General features: G+C 36.3%; 1 protein-coding gene across 4 annotated transcripts in view; it reads left to right on the top strand.

The window, feature by feature from the left end:
• The first annotated feature begins 400 nt into the window (after window positions 1-400).
• LOC101892182 (E3 ubiquitin-protein ligase TRIP12) overlaps window positions 401-23891 on the top strand; it is a 38981-nt gene continuing 15490 nt past the window's right edge. For 2 of the 4 annotated variants that reach the window (XM_059118105.1, XM_020038432.2), the window contains exons 1-3: window positions 401-796; window positions 12848-13941; window positions 16922-18634. In XM_059118105.1, the coding sequence (XP_058974088.1) occupies window positions 13302-13941; window positions 16922-18634 (2353 nt within the window). In that variant the 5' untranslated portion in view covers window positions 401-796; window positions 12848-13301. The remainder of the gene's footprint in view (window positions 797-12847; window positions 13942-16921; window positions 18635-23891) is intronic. The other 2 variants (XM_020038434.2, XM_011296157.3) reach the window with 2 other exon arrangements.

Consider the following 23891-nt stretch of genomic DNA (forward strand, 5'->3'; position numbering starts at 1 on the left):
CATCGCATTAAAAATTCATTGAATACACAAAATCGTGATTCTTTATCGTTTGCATTTATTACGGTCCACTCTTGTATTCAATTTACCCTGTTTCTTTGCTTGCGACGATGACACAGAACAATGAGTGAGAATGCTCTCATAATTCATTTCTTTTTCTTCTTTAAATTAATTCTGGCTTTAGGCAGTAAAATAGGTTTGCTAACAATATTAATTGGAAATATAGTTCTTGTTAAAATTATATTTATAAATTTATTTCAATTGATTTGTTTTTTATTGGCCAAAAGTTAAATGCCAATTCAAATTATTACGCATACGCGAGCGAGTGTTTTTCCACCAACTGGCACTTTGCACTCAATTTCTCACATGCCATTGAGTTGTAAACAAAGCGAACCACGAGTTTTGTGCTCATCTGACAGTCGTTGGGATTCGCGTTGGCAGTCTTGATTTGGCATTGCGTGTGGAAACCTCGAAAGTGTTCAAGTGTTCGGATAAACATTTAATAAAACATAAAGAAAAAAACTTGAGAGAGAGTAAAATCAAACAAAAATACTCATTCAAAGAGAAAAAAATATATACAAACCGAGAGAGAATTATACATGTGAAGAAGAAAGAAAAAATAAAATGAGAACAACAAAAATTCAACCATCATTAAATAGTGTATTAAATACCAAATGTCTCCATAGAAATAAATGAAATAATCAAATGAAGGAAAATATTTAAAAATTCTGTGAAAGAAACAAAATAACAAATGATAAAATAACAAAGTGCTAGTGGAAAAGTCGGAGGAAAACCCAAGGTATATACACACAAAACTTTCACAAGGATATCTACTATTTTTCACAGTTATGTAAAAAAAAAACAACGGAAGAGTAGGCAGGCAGGCATTCGTATTTTGTCTTCTCTGCTTTGAGGCGTTAACTTTTCCAATAATTTCATAAATTTCTAGTTTTTTTTTTTTATTTCTCAATACTGAAATTGTGCTGCGTTTTGAATTTTTTTGTTTCACTTTAAGATTCTACTTTACGTTTTGTCATCATCGGTCGGTTGGTCTGGTCTGCTGCCATTTTAAGCTTTTGACCGAACGTGCACACACATACGAACAGCCAGCCTAAGATTTTTTTTTTGGGTTTAAATACATATTGACTGAGACTCTGGTATACATAAGTATGTAATTTTTTGCACTATTTTCTTTTTTTGAATACAATTTTGTGTAAATCTTGATGATATAATCGAAAATATCGAGGTGTTGGCATTTTTCGGGAAAATATTTAGCATTTTATTTGAACCAATAAAACGCAATACAACAAATGAAAATTAAATGGGTGAATTTTCATTAGTTTAAAAATATTCAGTCAATTTTGCTGCTGTTTTCTTCTCTTCCTCTTCTTCTTTTTTGTGATTTCGGTTCTCCCCATTATTTGATTGGGTTTTGTGGATCCATTTCTCATTGTCGTTTTCCTCTGAGGTAGAGAAAATGTTGTTGGTTTTTTTTTTTTGTTTCAAAGCTGGATGGTTGCTTGTCTCATTTGTTTTTTTTTTTGTAACGAGCAGAAGTCGTCGTAGTCGGTGTGTGTGAGTGTTTTGTTGTGTGCATGGCTGTGCTCTGCGTACATACATACAGCACAGCCACAGATGAAAGAAAAGGAAAAACAAGAGCAACACCACCAGCACAAGAAAAAAAAAAGAAAACACTGAAAAGGGTCAACGCAGCACAGTGGATGTAAACAGCCTCACACAGTGTTTATGGTGACAGAAAATCGTGATGGTGAGGGTCGCATCCTAGTAGCCCCAACTCTTGTGTTCCCAAAATGAGTATACACAAATAGTTTGTGTGTGTCTGCAAAACTGGTGACTACTGTTGTCGGCCATTATCACGAATTTTCGATACCTGTTAACCCTTTCTGCTTACAAAGTGCATTTTATGATAATATGCTTTCCTCAATTTCAAGATCTGTAGTTCATATAGTTCACAGTGACCATTCACAGAAGGAAAATAACTAGTTCTTAGTTCATTTGAATGAGAGCTTATTCAATTATTTATCACATATGTGGGTTATTTCAAACAGGGCCTGAGTTATAACAACTCAGATTCTTTGGAAACGATTAAAACGCCAGTTTTTATTCAGAGCACTAACGGATTTCATCCAGAGCACTTCGGTTTTCGGTTCAATACCTCAGAAGGTAAGGATACCCAAAGAAAAAAATGGCCTAGCTGTAGTTCAATAAAACTAAGATTTTTTTCACATTTTAAGAGGTGAATATTTATATTCCTATTTTCCGACCTGGGTTAGGCTAGATTTCAGGATGTGCAGCTACACTAGAGTCGGCAGCTGCCTCACTCGGCGGCAGGATATAAATTGGATAGAAAGAAGATATAGAGATGGATTCTCTAGCCATGATATGCTCTTAGCAAACCTGTGGATGGTGATGGCATCTACGTCTGAGAACAACGTTGGAGTTTAAAATCTCCTACCTGCCGAACAACCCATGTCTTTTGCTTGACAGCCTTAGACATCTGCATGATTGATGTTCAATCGTCTCTCCCTTCAACCATATAGAGGTCAGATATCTGGCCAGTCAACATATCCACCACAATTCTTAGATCGGACCTACCACTTGAGAGTAGAGAGCAGGTTATTTTTCTCTAGTTTCCCGGTCAGAGTGCCCTAGATACCTTACTGGTACCAGCCTCTTCAATGAAAACCTTTTTGAAAAATATCTAATAGTGTCTCTTTAATCGGTAGACAGTCTCATCAATCGGTAGATCAATCGACCACCTCGAAATAATTCGTGAGCCAGTTCATTTGCCACTGGGGTTTCGCCTCCTGGGACCCAACAAAACAGAATGAGTTCACGTACTACAAGAATGGCGCTGGATTTGATGACAATTTACTTGATGGATTTAAGGGCCGCCTGACTATCGACGTATATGGTCCTATTATGCTGCAACAAAGTTATCTTACCTTTTCGGATGCCTTCTTGATTGTGAGAATCTCCGCACCGATGCCTTCCTCCATCCTGGAACCGTCTGTGTATATGGCCAGACCATCCAGAGGAGGTTCACAAGCTGTCCAAGCGTTTCTGTCGTCAATGAAATTAAAGTCTAAAAAGATGGATCACTTATTGTATCACCTTTATCTAAAATATTTCGAGTTTCTAGGTATGTCCAGGATCGGTGCATGACCAAAATGTGCAGCCCTTAATGCTTGAAATGCCCCGTTCAACCCGGGGTAGTGTTATAATTTGAATTCATACTAAAGGTCGAACACTTTTCTACTTACTCCCACCTATAGCACGTATGACGGTTGACATTTGGTTCATTACACAGATGACGACGACTGGCGGACGAACAATTGTCAGTGCAGGCAAGCAAGCCACCATTGATATTCTACCTTCCACCACCACCATAGCCGTGGTGGTGCTGAGGCACAAAACTAAACACTTAATTGCGATTCAGTATCAGATGGCCAATGTGGCAAAGTAGTGGAGGAAGAAGAAGAAGAGCAAGATAAAATGTAGGAATACAATAAACTCGGCGTAATACCCAAACATAGAACACCCCCCTTCTTTGGTGCGTTGTTCAGCCAGTATCTGGCTGCATGGCCAGATCTATACTTGACTTGCATAAAAGGTCGGGCGTGTAGATACGTACGAACCTACATGGTTATGGTTGATTTTGTATCCTACATACATACACACATCGGTATGTACGTGTCTGTTGTTGGGGAATTATTCTGATTACGCATTTTGTTCCCCACAGTTATTCGTGTGTAGCTACACTGTTGTAAGTTTATGTTTTTGTCCTGTGTACTGTGACCCTTTAATTTCGAATTTAAGCAATTGATTGAATGCTATAATCGCCTGACGACTATATAGCTCTTTAAGCAAACTTTTCTCAAGTCAAGTTTATGCCAGCAATTATCCGAAAATTTATTTTGCTTACTTTTGTTTGCCATCATCAAATATTCTCTCCATTGAGTTGGCTTTCACGACAACAACAAAACCTCCCCGAAATGAATTTCGCCACATTCAATCTTTTGCTAGCAAGCAACACGAACTTCCTACTTTAATGTTTTCTTTTTTTTGTGGCATTTGGCGGAAGGCAGAGAATCACCATGGAAAGATATGAACGATTATGCGAATTGGCAAATCGTAGGGGTCGGTCTGTGCTAACTTCCATGGCTGTCTTAATGCTCTGCTGTTGCTTGGAAATGGAGAGATGCTAATGATGTGGTGATGGTGGTGGCTGTATTGTATTGTGCTGGAGATACCACCACTACCATCAAAGGAGAGAAAGGAGGGTTCAAAAATTATGTTTTATTCTGAATCTAGCTGCTGCTGCTCCTTAAGAAGCAATGCTGTTTTTTGATGGTGATTTCTTGAATTCATTTGGTGGAATACATATTTCGCCGTCGTATAGTTGGTTGATTTTTTGAGTTGAGAATAGTTCTTTAATTCTTTTTTCTTATCGTTCGAGGTAGTGATTTTATTTTGTCATTACTACTGCTGCTGCTGTTGCCATGTTAAAGTGGTGGTGGTGTGCCACATAAACGGCCTTGAACTCATTTTTTGATTATGGTTGCCAAGACATTCAGCTAAAGCACAGCTATAATAACGCCAGCTAGAGTGGCCTGGTTGACAGACTGACAAATCAAACTCAACACCGCTAGCCACCAGCGTCAGTCAGGTTTTCTCGGTTATTCAGTGAAATCGTTTGCATTATTCAGCAACGCTACTATAACAGAAACTAACTACCTACCCATGTGTAAACGTGATTCGCAAAGCCTGTCAAAACAATTACCACAGCGCAGAATTCGCAGCATTTGTTGTATCTCTATATCTGTCTACACTTGGCTGCTGCAATATCTTCCAATACAAAACTTATGCTTGACTGACTGGTTGGTTTGTTGATGTGGCTGCGATTTTTCCATATTTTTGTATGTGGAAATACCACAAAAATACAAGTGTTGTGCGGCAGCATGTGTTTCACAAAATATGTAATTTATTGTTGAAAAAAAAAATTGATCTAAAAAGCGTTCCACCCTATTATTATGGCACATAAATTGTCATTTTCACTTTTTGCCATTTGATTTTTTAAACTTCTTTAAAGTTCTGTTATTCTTTTTATGCACTCCCATCTTTTATAACAAAATAATCATGGTCCCTCTGGCTCCGTTCAATTCTAGCAATAACTTGGCAATATCTAACATATTGTGTTCCCATAATAGAAAAATACAGGTAGATTCCTCAGCATTTGTGTACATTGATATATCGAAAATAATAACATTTTGCGGACATACACTGAATTTTAAACATTTTTATACAATACCATTCCAAACCCTTTATTATATGTGCTTTTTATTAAATTCGACAAAATTGAATGATTTTTTCTTAAGATTTTGAATTCAAAATTTTGTTGACAGTTGCTTGTACAATGCCCCAGCTGTGTTGATGCGACTACCACCTGTATTATTTGGCCGTGTGTACCCCACTTAACTTGACAACGGACAAATACCCACGTCGCCTTTTAAGATGCTATTATTATGAACACATTTAATAAACTGTTAAAACCAGCTGTTGAATAGCTAACACTGAGTTTACACAAGTCGTTATTATCAGATATATTCTCAAAATTTGTATACATATGCTATTATTTAAGCTTAAGTCATCGGTTGGCTTCTTAGGAAATGAACAAAGGAGCCTAGGGCCAAAATGTAACTAAGTCCACCCAAAACTCTACCTAAAAAGCCAGTAGATGGCTTAAGAAAGCCAAATAAGCGTTTTACGTATGTCATAATTAACATTTCCCAGGCAAATCACGAATAAAGGCTTCAATGTTTTCCTCCAATGCGTCCAATGAATCAAATGGTTTTAAGATGGTACGATCTAGCGGCTAAATTGTTAAAATATTCAAATTCACCTCTTACGCGTGCTATGTGACAAGTGGCAACATCTTGTTGAACTCACATGTCATGCAAGTTAAGCTCCATGGTAGGCACCCGCATCGACACAGCTGCTGGGACAATGAGAACTGTCAAGCCAATTTTGGAATTAAAATTTTTTAATGAAAAATTATTCAAATTTGTAAAAATTTAAAAAAAACCCATAACATAACAACCTCCTATAGGCGTCTAGGAAAACCTATAAAATTCTACTTATTTTTGAAGAAACATTTAAAGCTTTCACAGTTACGTTAAGACTCGCAGTATCTCTTTGAACAAGTACGACCCCTTGATCTCTGAACCGCACCAAACTGTGACTTCTCCTGGATGCGATACTTCTGTTTGATCTTCACTCCAAAAAATGACCTTTTTAATAGTCGATATTGTCAATTAGTCGACTTACGTATCCCTAATTAATCAATTAATCGACTTAGGTATCCCTAATTCATAGATGGTAATTTTGTGATAACGTAGAAGTTATATTTTTTTTGTAAAGGAAGATGTTTTAAGTCCAAAGTTTGAAGAGATTACGACACTTTAAGGACAGCAAGTGTTCTGTCCTTTCTTTTGCATTCCCTTTCATTTTGACATACAGAAACGGGCCCTTGCTCTTTTCAATTGTCGCTAAGCCAAAATCGACTTACACTTCCCTTATTCAGAGATGAGATATTTATGATGACACATATTCTCACCAATGGCTCGTGGAAAACACAGCTTTTGATAATTGTTGACGTTAACCATTCTTTAAATATTTTATTTATTGTTTCGTTTTCTTTGTACGGAAGAGAAAATGGTATAACATTTTCACTTTGATATATTAAACAACAACAACAACAAAACTGCATTTGTTCCTGACATAAATACCTACATTTTTCGTGTGTAGGTTGGTAGCTGCTGCGCTGCTGCGGTTCGTTATGAAAATAAAAATGCAATTGTTTTGGTGGACGCCACGTTTATTAATATTTTTCAAGGTGGCCTTACAAATGAAATGAGAAACTATTATTTTTGTTGTATTATTATTTCTATTATTGTTGTTGTTGTTATTATTGTTTACTCTGTTCCTAAGCACACCTACCAAGGTGGGTATCAGCAGCTCTAGCAAGCTAGCTAGCTTATACAATACAAGCTAAATGTGAATTGTTCTGACTTGCGTTTTCATGATTTCACTCAACTGACATAATGCTGCTGCGACAGCACTTCAAACGAACACACAAAAAATAATAATGCAAAAAAGACGGTCAAACAAAAAAGCTAAACTTTTTTGTGTAGTTGGTTTTTTTTTTCAATATTTGTTGCTAACTCAGTTGCAGTTTTGTATAAATATTTTTGTATGTGTGTTTTGTGTGTGCGAAAATTTGCAAAGGTTACCTACGCCAATGATAGAGCTGATAACGAAAAAATGTGTCCAACGGAAGTTGGGACATACAAGTATCTGTAATAGATGCGCGGCGGATTGACTTTCCATTTCCATTAGAGCGATAACTTAGTTCTAACAATTCGAATTTTAGTTTTAATAAAATCATTGGAACTGTGTAGCCATTCCTTTAATGGTTTTTTGGTGGTTACTTTAATAACCAGATTGAGATGACTGTCTGGTGTCAAATTTTGTTTAAGACTTTGTGTATGTGTGTGTCTGGATGTGCGCTTTCGATTTCTTAAATCAACAGCAGGCATATTCATTCGAAAATCAAAAGCCCATGTTTATATACATGTGTATATAGATAGGTGTATAAATACATAATTGCATATATATATGTACATACATATATGTATATATATAGATATCTCCTACAATGTGTGGTGAACAACAAACAATCAATGCTACATATCATCAGACCAGCCAGCTAGCTAGCTAGCAAGCAAGCAAGCAAGCAATCATCTAAACAAGCACCAACCACAAGCATACATACATACATACATTTGTACGTACGGCCAACGACGAGTTGATATATACCTTACGAACACTGCTGGTTTCATGTGCTGCTGCATATATCATTTATATTTATTTCTATATACATACCTACATGCATGCACACATATGTACGTACGTGGGTATGTACGATATACACACATCAGCTGCGAATAAAGAAATCAAAGTAAAACATCGTCAAAAAAATACGAAAATAAACACAACACAACAGCAGAGCACATGAAATGAAATGAACACAACAACACACAAGGGGAAGTAAAAATATAAACAAACAATTGAATATAAAACGAACGAAGAGCGAAGAAGAAAACAGCTGATTTCAACTTGTTTTCATCTCTTGTCTCAATGTTTTGTTCTGTGTGGACGTGTGTGTGTGTTTGCCTCAGAGAGTTGCTGCAAACATTCTCACATAGATTTGCTGTAATTTACTTTGAGTGCAGTTTCTCTCTTCCGCTCACCCTTTGTTTAACACATGTTTATTTGTCTCCATTTGTTTTTATGTGTAATTATCTGAGTGTTTCGATTTTTTTCACTCATTTTTTTGAGAGCACTCACTGTAAAGTTCATGCTCACACTCCAGAGTGTTTTGTTCTGAGCCTCTCCCTTTCATAATTCGTTATCAGGGTTGGCAATTACAGATGTCATTACGAAATTGTAAATGTAAGTGGTGGGAGGTTTACAACATTCAATTGGGGGGGTTTACGATGTAAATATTGGTAAATAAACCTTTAAGATATTACAAATGTTACAATTAAAGGAAATTGTAATATTTTTAGAACGACAACTACTCCAAAACGGAATTCTTAGTGTAAAAGCAATGTTATCATTGATGTACAAGGAAATAATGAGCCTATTTCTCTTATATATTTTAAAGGTGTCTGATATGATTTTTCTCATTTTTTCATTTAACCATATAACGGTACTCAACGATATTCGGTATGTTGATGGTTTTTGACACATTTTTCCACGGGTTTGTCTGAAAATTGGTATTTGTAGTTCATAATTGGTTCTAGCTTCGGTGGTATACGGTACTTGTATAAATTTTTTTCTTTACAAATTGGTGGAGGGTTTTAAAAGTTCGGCCCGTCCTAACTTAATGTTTTTTACTTGTTTATATTCTTAGTTATACATTCATCAACCAATTCGCTCACTATATATTCTCATGGAAGATAACTTTCAAGCTGCTCTCAAAGAATGTCATAACTCGAGAGTTTGTTTACCACCTAACGCGTTTTCATGTTTCGATGGAAATGCTCTTTTCTTATATTGTGGAATTAAAACACCTGTACAAGAATAAACATGACTCCACGCGAAAGAAACTAATATTTTTTGTTTGAGTGTCTTTCTACGGTTGTGATATATTTTGAGTGATTTTTTTCTATGAAATACACTTTCCACCCCTGGGGCAAATTGAGTGGTGTTTTCCCTTTCGAGTGTTTCTACGTTTTGTCTCTCATTATTTTATTTCACACTCTGACTGTGAATATCCTTTACGGTTCTTTGCTCATTTCATTATTTCCCTTTGTCATTTCCACTTCAAGTGCTAACGAAACAACTTCAAATTTGTGATTCAACAACAATTAAAGTAATGAAAATTTTAAAGTGTTTAAATTCTATTCTTTTATCTTTAATTGCATTTTTTTGTGATAAAATCAAGGGTTGTTTAAAAACTGTTAAAATATTTATATTTTTCCTTTTTTTTCTTCATAAAATCACTTGGCAGCGTCAGCATTACTCATCTTATTGATTTTTATTTGAAAGGCCCTAGGATATTTCGTTTTCCAAATGCGCTTGTCAGTGTGAACGTAATGTAACGCATCAAATCAGCTGTTTCAGTAAACAGTAAAGTATGAGAGAGAGAGGCCAGACAGAGAGTGCCAGAGCAATTATATGAAAGTAGAGAGAGACAAAAACAATTGTTTACATGGGCATTGGCATTTGACAAACGAAAGAAATGGAGAAAGATTGGAAGTTATTGTCCAAGTTAAATTTATTAAATTTAAAAGAAAAAAGTGACGTTGAAGAACAATAATAGTCGTGTACGGTTATTTGTCATAACACAGGAAGCAACACAGTGAAACCAAGTTTCTTAACCTCAATTCAAGTTGTGACTCTGCCAACACCTTTGGTAACCTCAATTGAAAATCGTTTAGAGATCTTTCATAAGTAATAAATCCAAACTCATATTGGAAAAGTGTAAGTTCAAAATGACAACAACAACCCACTCAATGTATTTGTTTTAAGGGATCCGTTTCCTTTTCTTTTTTATAGTTTCCACCCATGTATACATAAAGCCATAACAACCATTCCCAAAGTAATCCACTCAAGACAAAGGACATCAGGTACTTTCTCGTTTTGCCTGTGCGCCCTTAGCCCAAGAGAAATGGAACGAATGAACAGACAAGTACCACCTATCAACATCATGGTGTGCCATTGTTGGTTTCTTCGCTTCCAGTTGTCCATTCATTCTTTACGTGCTATTTAACTATTCATCTGTTTCCTTTTTTCCAATTTGCACGAAACAAAGGAATTTAAGTCATCAGGGATGAATGTGAACAATGACCGTCCGACCGAACAAGCGAGCGACCGGCAGACGACAATGAACGACATAGAACACAAATACAAGTGATAATAAGGGCAACCCAGCACAAAATGTCTAGAGTCGTCTGTGTCGTTTCATTAGAAGGATCCAACACCCTGATTATTTATAAACATACACACGCACACACACATATATGGACGTGCTACAATTATTATCATTCGATTCAGTGAATATTTTTAAAGTATTTACATGGAAAAATTCTTGGGCTATTCTTAAACATTTGAATGTAGTGTGAAACATATCGCTCGAAAAAAAGCGAATGTCAATGGCCCAAATATCCGTTACATATTCTCTATTATTATCCCAAATGTAATCTAATATCACATTTCGAGATTCCATAAAATTCCATTTACCTTTCGTAAAATATATCTGGTGTAAAGCACGATTATTCTTGAGCAAGGATGGAAGCCTCCACAGAATATTTCCTCCTATTTTTTTAGAATTATGAGGGTTTCGCAGAAAATATACAATGAAGGTCCTCTTCTTGGCATATCATCCTCATTTCCCGTATTTGGAAGGGTGTTCAGTCGCAAGTTCCAAACGAAGTAGCTGTAATGAGATTTTTCGTTGCTTCGCGGTGGTTAACCGACATAAGCTCTGCGATCTTCAAAAATAATAGCACTCTACTCCTGTAGAAACTCCATAGGAAAGAGCTGGGGACTGAAACCGATGGTTATATGAGTCATATATATGGTTATATGAGTCTGTCCGATTTTGACGTATGGTGTCTTTGTTTGGTGGCACTCTCTGGTGAAGGTTGCCCTCAGTAAAAAACTTGACAAAGTCCAATGAGTAGCATTACTGTCAATTACAGGTGCACTCAGAAGCAAACCTGTCTTCGACACCCTACTTAACTTGAAACCCTTAAGTCTATTTGTAGAGGAACAAGCAGCGAGATGTGCACTGAGAGTAATGGAATTTGGTCAATGGAGTAGTCAATTATTTGGACATTTGGCCATTATGAAGTATATGGAGAACATAGGGGGTCGGGTTTTGATCAGTGACTATATATCACCTAGGCTAGACTTCGGAATACTGGACATACACATACCTAGCAGAGACACTTGGGCCTCTCCTCTCCACTCTTCCTTTGAGCGGTATAGCTATCTATACCAATGGTTCTATGATGGAAATTGGAACGGTTGCAGGTGTTTTCTGCGAAAACCTGAATATTCGGAACTCATTCAAACTCAATAAAGACTGCAACGTATTCCAGGCAGAAATCTTTGCTGTCAGGAAAGACGTAGAATTGCTGATGAATCGAACAGTTGGACTAAATGGACCGGTGACTATATATGTGGATAGTCAAGCGGCCCTAAAAGCGCTAAATTCATCCATCATCAAAAATATTGTAGTCCTGGAGTGCAGGATTGCTCTGGAAATAGGAAAGTCCTTTATTAAGCTTTGCTGGGTTCCAGTCACAGTAACATCTCTGGCAATGAAGCTACAAATGAATTGGTAAGAAGTGGCTCCGAGTCAACTATTCTAGAGATTGAGACCTCCGTGAAGACTATTCAATACAGAGCCGTCAACAATTCTTCAGCTAACATGGATATTAAAATGGCTAAAGACAACACGATAATTTTTTAGTGGATACATCTTCTTTAACATAATCTTAATCTCTCTCTTCATTTTTTTCCTTTCACTCTAATCAGGACGTTCACAATGAACAAGCAGGTCTCCGTCATTCTCGTCATCAATAGGAAGGACAATGCGTATCCTCTAACCTAACCTAACATATCGAGAAAGTCCTAGTGTTATTTTCCTTCCAACATAACAAGAATTGGTCATTCTCGTCATCAATGGAACGAGATTGTTAACATGTAGGTTTAAGCTGGTGACAAGGAAAACAGTTAATTTCCAAGCCCAGTCTGCCAGTCTTGAAAAAAGCATTTCTTGCATTAAGAATAGTATTATGCTTTAAAATAGGGCTTATCTTATCTTATGTACTAAAAATAAGTTGGAGAAGATTAAAAAATCTCTTTATCAGCCTTCTTATCCAATATTAACATAATATTAATCTGGCTTCTGAGCTAGAAGCTTGACAAAAAGAATGACACAGGGAAATTTCACCCCATTAGGAATTTTTGGTCGTTTAAATACCGAATAAGTTACATTTTCGCTGAGATGATCCTTGGTCCTTAATTAGACAGGGAAAGATTTTGGAAAAAGTGAGTTTTACTCGTGTGAATTGGGGCTTTTTTTCCTATTGATCGTAGAATTCTTTGATATAAAAATCAAAGCATAGTTGTAATTGCCTAAATTTTCATTAAACATTTTTTGAATCATTATAAAATTCTCAATTTTCTTTGTATCCACATTATATATTTTTCGATTATTAACAAGCTTTTTTTCCTTCTATTTTATTTACAGAATTTCGTGTAATATGAAAAACACAGGAGCAACTCCCACCAATACATAAAAAAATATTATGGACATAAGGAGTCCACAATCGAAAAAGAATAAACTTTAAAAAAGTTTCCACAAAATAAAAAACAAGAAAGTTCAACAACTCGCTCTGAATAACTTGATATCTTTTAGATTATCGCAGCAAAGCAAAAATAAAACTTTTTAAACAAACTCAAATTCAAACAAAAGTCCAAGTGAAAAAAAAAAGATTTCGCGCAAAATAATCGAATCAGTGAACCAAGTGTATAAACAACAACAACATTCGCCACAACCAGAAAATAAGTGAAAAATTAAATTTTTAAATTTAGATATTATAGACCAAAAGAAATTTGCGTATTTTCCAATTTGACCAACAACTTACAACAAACTGGGACGAGGGCATGTTTAGTGGGATTGAATGTGCGTGTAAGTGTCGTCTATGGCCGAGTCCGTTAGTACTCAATCGCTCTCTGCAGTGACGGAGGGGCACGACGACAGCATAGCACATGCATCATCAAGTAGAAAAACAACAACAACAACAGCAACAACACCACTAACACCAACGACGACTCCCATCATCAATAAGGTCAAATCGAAGCGTAGTCGTCAACAGGAAAAGAAGTCACACAAACAACAGTCCTTCGGCGTCGGCAACCTTAACAATTCAAGTGCTGTTGCAACAGCAGCCTCCTCATCGCCCTCCCGCTGCTCCTTCGATAATAATAATAGTAGTATAGCTGTCGATAAACGTTCTCGCAGCAAATCACGCAGCAAGTCACGCTCCTCGGCAACACATCAAGACTCACACAACCATAGTAGCGGCATTGGTAGTGGTAGCACTTCTGCCAGAGGCCATATCAAGCCCCAAGAAGAACAATCACCATTGTTGAAAACAAAGAACAGCAACAACAACAATTTTAGCAACAAAACTAACGCCAACAAACGTGCCTCATCACGTAACTCAACATTAAACGCTTCAACATCGTCGGCAGTCTACTCGCCAACTTCGCCCATAACACCGCCACCCACAAATCGTGTAGAACGTAAACGCCATCACCACGTTGAAAAGGCCACAACTTGTAAGTATACAAATATGCATACATACATACATACAGATGTACTGTAGGTACCTGCTATATAGCTTTTCATTGTTGTTATTATTGTTGTTGTTATAATTATTAACATTCATATTTTCCATCTATGTTTGCAATTCATTTGAATTTTTAATTTCATTTCATGTTTAAAGTTGATATTTTAATGCGAAACAGCAACAAAAGAAAAAACAATACACGTGGAGTGGAATGGAAAGGAAAGGATACGATACTATGTACAATATGGGTTAGGATAGAAATTTGCTTAATGGAATAAACCCAGAGTCCAGTCTGCAATGAGATCACCCCGTATATTTTCATTGGTGAATAAGGAGTAATAGGATTATTTTTTTTAATAATTTAAAAGTTAGTGATTTTGTTGTTCTAAAATAGACAGGCTCAATGGCATTGTCGTTGTATTCTACAAAAAAAAAAAAAAAAAAAAACATTTATCTATTGGCGAAGAAAATGGTAGGGAAGACCTTGTATTCGAAAGGAGAAAGGAACCATGATTAGAGGTTCTCTTGGTTTGGAGTTATTTAGAAAAACACCCAATGTATACCCAAATAACGACCACAAAAAAGGAGCTTAAGAAACAAAGTAAACCAGGATGTTATTAACATTTCTTTCTTCCCTATTTTCTGTTGCATAAACGAAATCAGCATAACTGTTGGCTTTGTTTATTAATACAAATAATCATTTTCGACCATGCCTTGTTGAGGTTCATTTATTGGGATAATGTAATTCTGAACCCATATGTTGTATCCTTCATAGAATCAATAGAAACATGTACTAAAAATACAATTTCTCATAGTGATCCCATATCAATTTTATTGGAAAAATTATTAGTCATTAAATTTAAAAACACATTTTTTAGACAAACGTAACACCTTTAGAGCAGCATTATACTTTCGTCCTTATGGTTATAGAAACGACTAAAAAATGGTCCATCGAAAAGTTATAGGATGAGCAGTTGACTTTTTGTACAACCGCTTCCCTAGAAGACATATTTTCCATTGCGTTCATCCTAAATAAAAAAGAAAGGAAAATAACGAGGACATAGAAGAGAAGAATTGAAATATAAATAGAGCAATGGTGAGGGTAAAGAAGAAAAGAAAAGGGAAGAAAAGTTTCTTTCTGAATATAGAATAATTCAATTATCGCGACTTTTTATCCACTTGAATCTTCTGGTCAGTTGAAGAGTCATACTAGTTCTGTCTGGGAGAAGAAATACAGATCGTCGTTAATTACTTCTCTCTTATGTGTAAAGGTGAGAATACATTAAACGCTATTTTGACTTGCTAAAGTCATCGGCTGGCTTCTTCGTAGAGGAACAAAGGAGTTTTAGGTTGACTTAGGTCGATTTTGGTCCTACGTTCCTTGTTCTTTCCGAAGAAGCCAGCCGATGACTTAAGCCAATCAAAAAAGCGTTTTATGTATTCTCAGCTTAGGCCTTACACCGAACAGTATTAGACAATGGCACAGCAAATGTTCAACATTTTCAGTCTCCTCCCCGTGTCTACAGAGATCTTGTTCTCTCCCAAGTTTGGGCCGGGTTTAGACCCCATGTCTCTTTGGACGAAATGTTTTTCAGAATATTCGGATTCGATCTATGAATCCCTTCGTCCTCACAAAGCCTGTAGTAATCAATGTGATCGTCCTGCCTGAAAGTCATGGCTTTTACCTTGCAGTGATCTGTTTTAATTCCCAGCACAAGTTTCGCAATGGAGATATGCGATTTCGTTTTTCTCTGAAGAGTGTTGGCCATAATGTCTTAGAGACATGTGGCACCCCCTCTCATTTATCCAGTTTAAGGCCGGGTTTAGATCCTATGTCTATTTTGACGAAGATATTTCCACGACAACTGGAGTCGATTTAGGTCGGGCCGGCTGGTGTCAACAAAAACCCTCGAAAGGGGTATTCAATTTGTTTCAAATTTGATACTTCGTTTAAATGTATAATATACTCAAATCGTATGTAGGTTTGGTTAAGGTAAAGGATGCACAGTGGCTTAGCAACCGCTCCATTTGGAGACCTGCTGGTCTATTGTGATCATCCTGATTAGAGTGAAAGCAAAGGAAATGAAGAGATAAAGAGGTTACATATGTTTGAGCAGAAGTATCCACGAAAATTTTATCGTGTTGTCTTTAGCAATTTTAGTCTTCTGGCTAGCTGAAGAATTGTAGATGGCTCAGTATTGGAGAGTAAAGACAGATCATACAGAGTTTGCTTATCCGTGAGTTTCTGTCTGGCTCTAAAAAGAGTTGGACACTGACAGGGTACGTGTTCCGCAGATTCTATCTCTTCCTCATCTTGACAAAGCCTGCGATAGTCAGTATCTTTTAGGTTTTAAATAACCTTTATTTTTTCAAACACATTCCGAAATATGATAGGCGACCTATTTTTCCCTTTCCCTTTTTGAAACTGACCTTACATAAAAAATAGGATCCCTGGCCCCTTTATCAGTTCTACAACAGTTTGAATTTTAAATTAAAAGTCGTAGTAACAATGACGCGTCTGTTCCTTTTTATATTTCCAAGTGTTTGTCAGGTTTTCTAATCGAAACAACCACCCATTCATTTATCATATGTGCCTGCCTTTGTCTAGCCTTTGTTATCTACCACCCAATAGTTCTTTGGTAATAAGTTGATAGTTTTATGTCTTATCAGTGTCTTTGTTCTCCACTTTCCATGCTTTCACACATTGAATTGGGAATTGAAGTTGTTTTACGCTCATTTATTTATAAACTTTAAAATACAATAAACGAATTAGCCGTGGGGTGGTTAGTTACAGTATTTTCTTTGACCTTGAAATTGTCCACAGTCATTACAGCCCAATTAGCTGAATTACTTAGCTTCAAATATTTTGTAAACAAAACAATTATAAATCTCGTTGCACCACAATTTATAAACATAGATTTTTAAAAAAAATATATATATAACAAATGTTTTATTTTTATCTTTTGCAGCAGCCACAACAACTTCAACCGGTAGTAGTGAACATCCTACAGATTTATCATCGCCTTTAAAGAAACGTCGCTACAATAATTACAACAACAGCTCACAGGACATTGAATCGACGCCACTTTCGACAACAAGTGGAAACAGCAGTGCCGCCAGTGGCAGTAAATTTTCTACACCCAAAAAGAGCAAGAAGGAACAACGGCGAGGTGATTGTGTAGCACAAAGAACTCGTTCGAAAACTGTCTCACCCGAAGAGCCATCGACCAGCAGTGGTGGTGGTGGTGGGATTAGTATTAACCACAGCAACAGCAGCAACAATCATCGGCGCTACACAAAGGCAATAGCGTCGTGTATAGATCCAGCCAGTTCGTCGGCAGTAACACAACGCAGTTCAACAAAGGCAAAGCCGAATAGCAGCAACGGCAACAGCGCCAGCACCAGCACCAGCAAGAGCAATTTATTGAATTATTATCGTAAAACTCGCAAAGTCAGTCATAGTCGTTCGACAACCACAACAAAGAAGAGAAGCAATAGCGCACAGCGACCAAGTGCAGCCGGTGCGGGAGCATTTTCTTCGGCAACTACTACTGGTTATTTGAATAGCATTGCATTTGCTGAAGATAACGACGACGAAGACGAGAACGAGAACGAGGAGGAGAGCACCGACAACAGTGACAGCGGTGAAACTGAGCGCCAACGACGACGTGAGCTAAGCAAAAAGCAAACAAAAACAAAAGTCGCAGAAAAATACAAATTCAAGTCGTCCCTTGGAGCGTCAAGACACAGGCAGCGGAATTATCGAAATCAAAATAAAAGTTCCACCGCCAGCGGCAGTACATCATCATCGTCATTGTCGTCTTTGTCGAGGCGTGATAATAAGAAAAAACAACAAAAACAGCATTTAAGTGAATGTAGCGGCGGTGATAAGAGGCAACAACAACAACAGCAGCACATCAATAATAACAATAACAAGAACTTCTTATCAGTTGTGGGAAACAAAGCTAAATTAAACACAAAATCACCATCTACGTCGTCTGGAATAACAGCCGCCGCAGGAGGTTCAATACTACCACCGCCGCCGCCATCAGCGTCATCAACGTCAGTTGCCACCACAAGCCGTTCGGCAACATCACCCACATCATTGCATTTGGATAAAATCTCCAAATATCGTAAAAATCTCAGAAATTATCAAACATTTTTGAATAACTTGAGTAGCGAATTGAACGATTCTCAAGAAGATTTAACCGAATCTGTAGGAGACAACAACGCCTCCGCCTCCAATAATACAGGTGAACGTTCAAACAATTCCAATTCGGTGTATTTCGATAAAGAATTGTTGGCGGTTTTAACAGCTGATATTGACTCCATTGGGGATAACGATACTGAGGGAGTTATCGAAGAAGAAGGAGAAGAGGAGGAGGAGGACGACGACGAATTAGGGGAGACGGGTAACAATATCATTGGCATCGACGGCGACGAGCCTTCTGCCAACAACGAAGGCGAGGACGACGACGTTGTTGAAGAGGAGGAGGAGGAGGACGACGAAGAAGAAGACGTCGACGACGAGGAAATTGAACTTTTCGGCGACGAAGAGGAAGACGACGAAGACATTGAAGACGAAGAGGATATTGACGACGACGAAGACGACGACGAAGAAATCGAAGAGGAGGAAGAAGATATTGCCGACGAAATAGAAGATTCTGTCGCTGCCTTTGGAGGTAAGTCAGCAAATTCGTTTATTTACCTACCTAGACAAATATTATGTTTTAGCATCTCCTAAGGGGGGATGCTGCAGTGGTCACATTTTTTTTCGTACACGAACAAAAAAAGTATGCCTGTGACCAGCAACAACAACAAGAGTTTTTAATTTTTTTCCCCCTTACTACGACGATACATTTCTTTGTTCTCTGTATATTTGTCTGTCCGTCCGTCCGTCAGTCGGTCGGTCGTTCATATGATCGCCTTTTAGCAATTCAGTTTGTATTTTATTTTACCAAGTATCTCTCTCTATCTTTCTATCTATCTATCTTGCTCTCTAGTTTTGTTTTTAGTGCTGTATTTATTTAATTATTTATCAAATACTTGTTTATTGCCATAAAATTTATATGCATTCCAGTATTGAATTGTGTATGTTTGTGTGTTGTGTTTTTTTTATTTTATTTTCAATTCCATATTCATTTAAAAACGACTGACAAGAAGAGAACAAAGTGTATTCCGTCCGTGTATCCGTGCTCCAAGTGTGTGATGTGAATTATGCCTTTTTTTGTTTGAATATTGTTTATATTATTTATTTTTGTTGTTGTTCTTTTATTTTACTTTTACTCTGCTCTTGCTATCTATCCGTCTGTCTATCTTGGCCCCCACCACAAGTGTACACACATGCAAACAGCGTATTGATCTCTTCTCTCCTCCCTAATATGTTTAAAGATATGTATTTATTTATTTATTTTTTCTTTAATTGAAATATTCATTGATTTTTCTTTGTGTTGTCTGTCGGTCGGTCTAGTCGCGTCCTAGTTGTTGGAAATGTAAAGGGTAGGTAGGCAATCGTCATTTTAATTGATTTCCAGTTGAAAAATAATAAATACCTACATTGACATTCGTGGTTTTATGGAAGAGAGCTAGTCGTTTGCCAGTTTGTCAGTCAGTCAAGGGCCATTGCACGACGACGTCTATAAACAGTAGATGTAAACCAGTCAATAAGATGTTTGTTGTCATTTATTGGCTGACTGGTTGGGGGATGGTAAAGGGGTGTGAGAAGGTCTGAGGTTGTGGTAATCAATGACAAAAATAATGCAAATTTTTATTGTGACAACATTGACATATCATCCGTTTATAGAGAGGTGGAGCTGGGTAGATGTGGTGAGTGGTTGTCACACTGCTGTTGTGTTTGTTTTAATTATATATTTGGAGATACATTTGTGTGTTTTCCTTTTCATTTAAGACTCGATGTGTCATTGCTCTTGGGTCATTGTTCTCAATTTCAAATCAACAAATAAGTTGTCGTCACGTATTAAAGGCCTAATTTTAAGATATAATATTCAATTATTTGTGCGCAAAAAATTAAACAGATCATCGTCAAACACACACACAGTGTAATATATTTAAATTGAAATGTGTAACGGCGCCAGATTACTGGTTTCACAGCAACAACAACAAGAACAGAAACAAAGTCATGGATTAACTCTGTTGTTTGCTGTCATAAAACATGGGGATTTTTCCATCTGGAGTTGTATAGTTTAAAAGGTTATCACATACCTCTCTCTTTGTGTAACGGAAGGGAGCAAAAGTGTTGCAAATTTTAATGGAATATGTGTTAACTCCTGGCACTGTTGTTTATTTCTATCAAGTAGCAGTTGAGGTATATGGGTTTAACTCAAATTAAAATAAACTCGGCTAATAAGTGAGACATAAATCTTCAGTAAGCAGTTGGGATAGGCTTGACGGGCAATTGAAAGGAAGGATATAGGGTAGTGTGTGCACCTGAACTTCATGTTCTGTATAGATTTTTATACCCTTCACCACATAGTATTTTTGCATTTATTTGTAACATGGAGAAGGAAATGAGATAGACCCATAGTTCCTTTTGAGGATCTTCATTGAATCACTTTCTGAGTCGATTTCCGTCCGTCCATCTATATTTTCTTGCGAACAATATCCAAGGCGCATTTATTTTCCGATTGATATGAAATTTTCCAAACAATATTTGTTTGGCCCAAGGACGAACCCTATTGACATTGGTGATAATCGGATCAGATTTGGATATAACTCCCACGGCCAATATCAGTCCAAATGACCTGAATTTTGGTACATCCGACCGAATTCAGTCTAGAAGCAAATACATCAGAATTTGGTGTAAATCGGTTCAGATATAACTATAGGTCTCATATATATCTTTCATGCGAATTAGTGTTTAAGTCCCTCACATGCGTAATATGCACAATAATATTTGATACAAAGCATCATATACTGCTCGAAAATACCCCTGCCAAATTTTTTAGAGATCGGTTCAGATTTTACGGTTATTGTTCACCATATATGTAATATCAGCCCAAATTGCATAGATTTTTTCATGTTCAACCAAATTTAACCATATGGTGAAACTCGGTCCGGTATATCCGGTGTAGGGTATCTTATAGTCGTCATACTCGATATTGGACCTTTCCTAACTAGTTCCACGTTTTTCTTAATCCATGAATTATATTGATTGTCAAGACTGCACCATCCTGAACGTTGATTGGCCAAATGTCCCTGGTTTGTCAATGCAGAATATGTTCTTTAGCTGCAGAGCTTGTTATAGCCATATCGTGATTTTGAGACACAAAACATAACCACACAAAGGTGGCTTCACCGAGTTCTCGATATCCATATTATTTGACTCGGATCCATGTTTTTCAAGTTCTCTGAGTCTCAGGGCGCACCTGATTGCCTGTTCTTTTACAAATAAACTTAAGGGATTTAGGTAAAATAAAGTGTCCAGTGCAATTTGTTCTCTGAGTCTCAGGGCGCACCTGATTGCCTGTTCTTTTACAAATAAACTTAAGGGATTTAGGTAAAATAAAGTGTCCAGTGCAATTTGGTATGTACTCCGAAATGCACCTGTGATGAATAGTGATGCGATTCTTTGAATTTTATCACTGCTTCTCTTAAAAGATGATTTCCCAAAAGAGAGCTCCATAGGTGAGAATCGGACTTACGATTGATTGATGAATCCATATATTTATATGCGGTTTTCATAAAGTGCGATTTCGCGTTTTTTTCTGGTGTTCTTTCAAGTTAGTTAATGGTCAAGAACAGTACCGAGATATTTGGCTTCCGAGGAGAACCTTAACGTGACTCCATCTAGCATATGTGGCGCAAATTCTGGGAGCTTTCGTTGCCTCTTACAAAGATGTGATATAATTAAGAAATTTTCAACTACATGGCCTTAGTATGTAGACAATTATAGCTTTTATATGTATAACAATTTTAACTTTAAAAAGTAGTACTGAATTGTTTATTATTATGATTTTTTATTATAATGACCTTTTTCCTACCATACCGAACGTTACATACCATATAGTGAGTCTGTGTGTCATATACCTTTTATGATAGAATACCATGGCTTGATTTTGCTACCTCGGCGATCCAAATGCGTTTAATTTTTATAAATGGAAAATCAATGAATATTTCAATGTTGTTAATATTTTTTTTTCGTATGTTTTTGTTAATATTTTATGTAAATAAGTATTATTTAAGCTTAATTTGTTAATTTTATGAACAGAAAACAAAACTCTTTTTGGTCCAAATTATTCCCTATGTAGTTTAGGTTAAATCTACTCTTCCCCTTTTCATTGAACAATTGCTTTAGATTACCCCGGTAAAACAGTGCTGTCACCTTTTTTCGCTGGAAAATGAATAAAGAAACCACCTAACAAATTCCAAGGTGTAGAACGAAATGTTAGATAAAATTTCAGATTTTTACAGCAAAAATGTTATTATAAGCCTTCCGTCAAATAGTATATGGCGGCGTTATTGGAAAACTGTCTGTACCCCCCCTATTTATATATCAGAGTTTCCCTGTATATTGCCCCCCAGGTTTTTGTGTTATGTTATTTAAGCCCATTTACTCATTCACCCTCCACCCAAAACACACACATACCATACAAGAAAAGTCCTACAACATAACTTATTGCATTGTAAAAAAAAATACAATTCTTATCATAGCTTTAAAAAAAAACCTTATTTGGAAGATCTACTAGCCCCTTACCGCCCCATCATGCCCATTAATCAACCATATACCCTTTATTTTGTCATATCTCCCCCCAAACAAACATTTATAACTATCTATACTCCACTCCACCCCACCACCATCACTACCATCATTCATGTCTTAGTCACAATCCAAAATGGAGTCAACATTAAAACACTTTTAAGTGCATTTTAATAATACAACAACAGAAACAATAACAAAAACAACAACAGCCATGATTTGAAATTAATTTTTGTGCTAATTTTGCTGTTAATTTCTTTGTAACAACTGCCTGGTTTGTATTATTGCATTAATTTGTTGTACTTGCATTTTATTATAATTAAATCATGTTTTGACGTGCATTTGTTTGTTTTAATGACAAATTCAATTTGTTTAAATGATGTAAGAAAAGTAAGAGGGACGCCCCCTCCCCCCTAACCACCACAAGTGAACAAATTTCCAGGATATTTATAATAACCACACTGAGATTTTTGTCCATCTAGGCTTCTGACTTCAATACAAATTTAATATTATTTATTTAGGCCACATAATAAATACATTAATGTAACACTTTTTATACAACGGAGGTGGCAGCTCTGGCAGACGATGTAATAACGTAACGTGTGTGTTGTGAACCCAAACATCTTGAGGAAAAAAGCATTTTTGAGTGATTTGTTTTTTTACAATTTTCATTTCTTGAAAAAAAAAAAAAAATGAAATAAAATCAAAAGAGAAACAATCAAAAGAAACCAAACACCACTGACTGTTTGTTTTCTCAATCTATTATCGTGTTTTTATTATTAAATATATATATAGAGTTAATTTCCATAATTTGTTTTCCTTAATCAATTTTCTTGGATTTATATACGTACATACCATACATCCTTTATATATAGCATATATACCATGCATAAAGTCACCTAGTTGTTTATCATTTAATAACAAAATTTTGTTTTACTTTTGTTTTCGGCAAAATTTATAATAAACGTGGATAACATGACATGATTGATGAATGTGTCTCTTCTCTATGACTAGCATTAAAGATGTTTGAATTGCAAAAAAAAAAAAAAAATTTTTTTTGATTTGATTGGAAATTAAAACTTGGGTTTAAAACATTAATTGAAGTTTTCCCTTAAAAAAATTGTAGTTTAAGCCCCATATATTCTGAAGTTTCCTAAGGAACCACCAACAAATCTCATCGGTTGGCTAGGTGGTTTGTTTAAAGATATTTTCCCAGGAGTTAT

This window comes from Musca domestica, unplaced genomic scaffold, assembly GCF_030504385.1.
Source record: "Musca domestica strain aabys unplaced genomic scaffold, Musca_domestica.polishedcontigs.V.1.1 12, whole genome shotgun sequence".
In the NCBI taxonomy this organism is placed as follows: Eukaryota; Metazoa; Arthropoda; class Insecta; order Diptera; family Muscidae; genus Musca; species Musca domestica.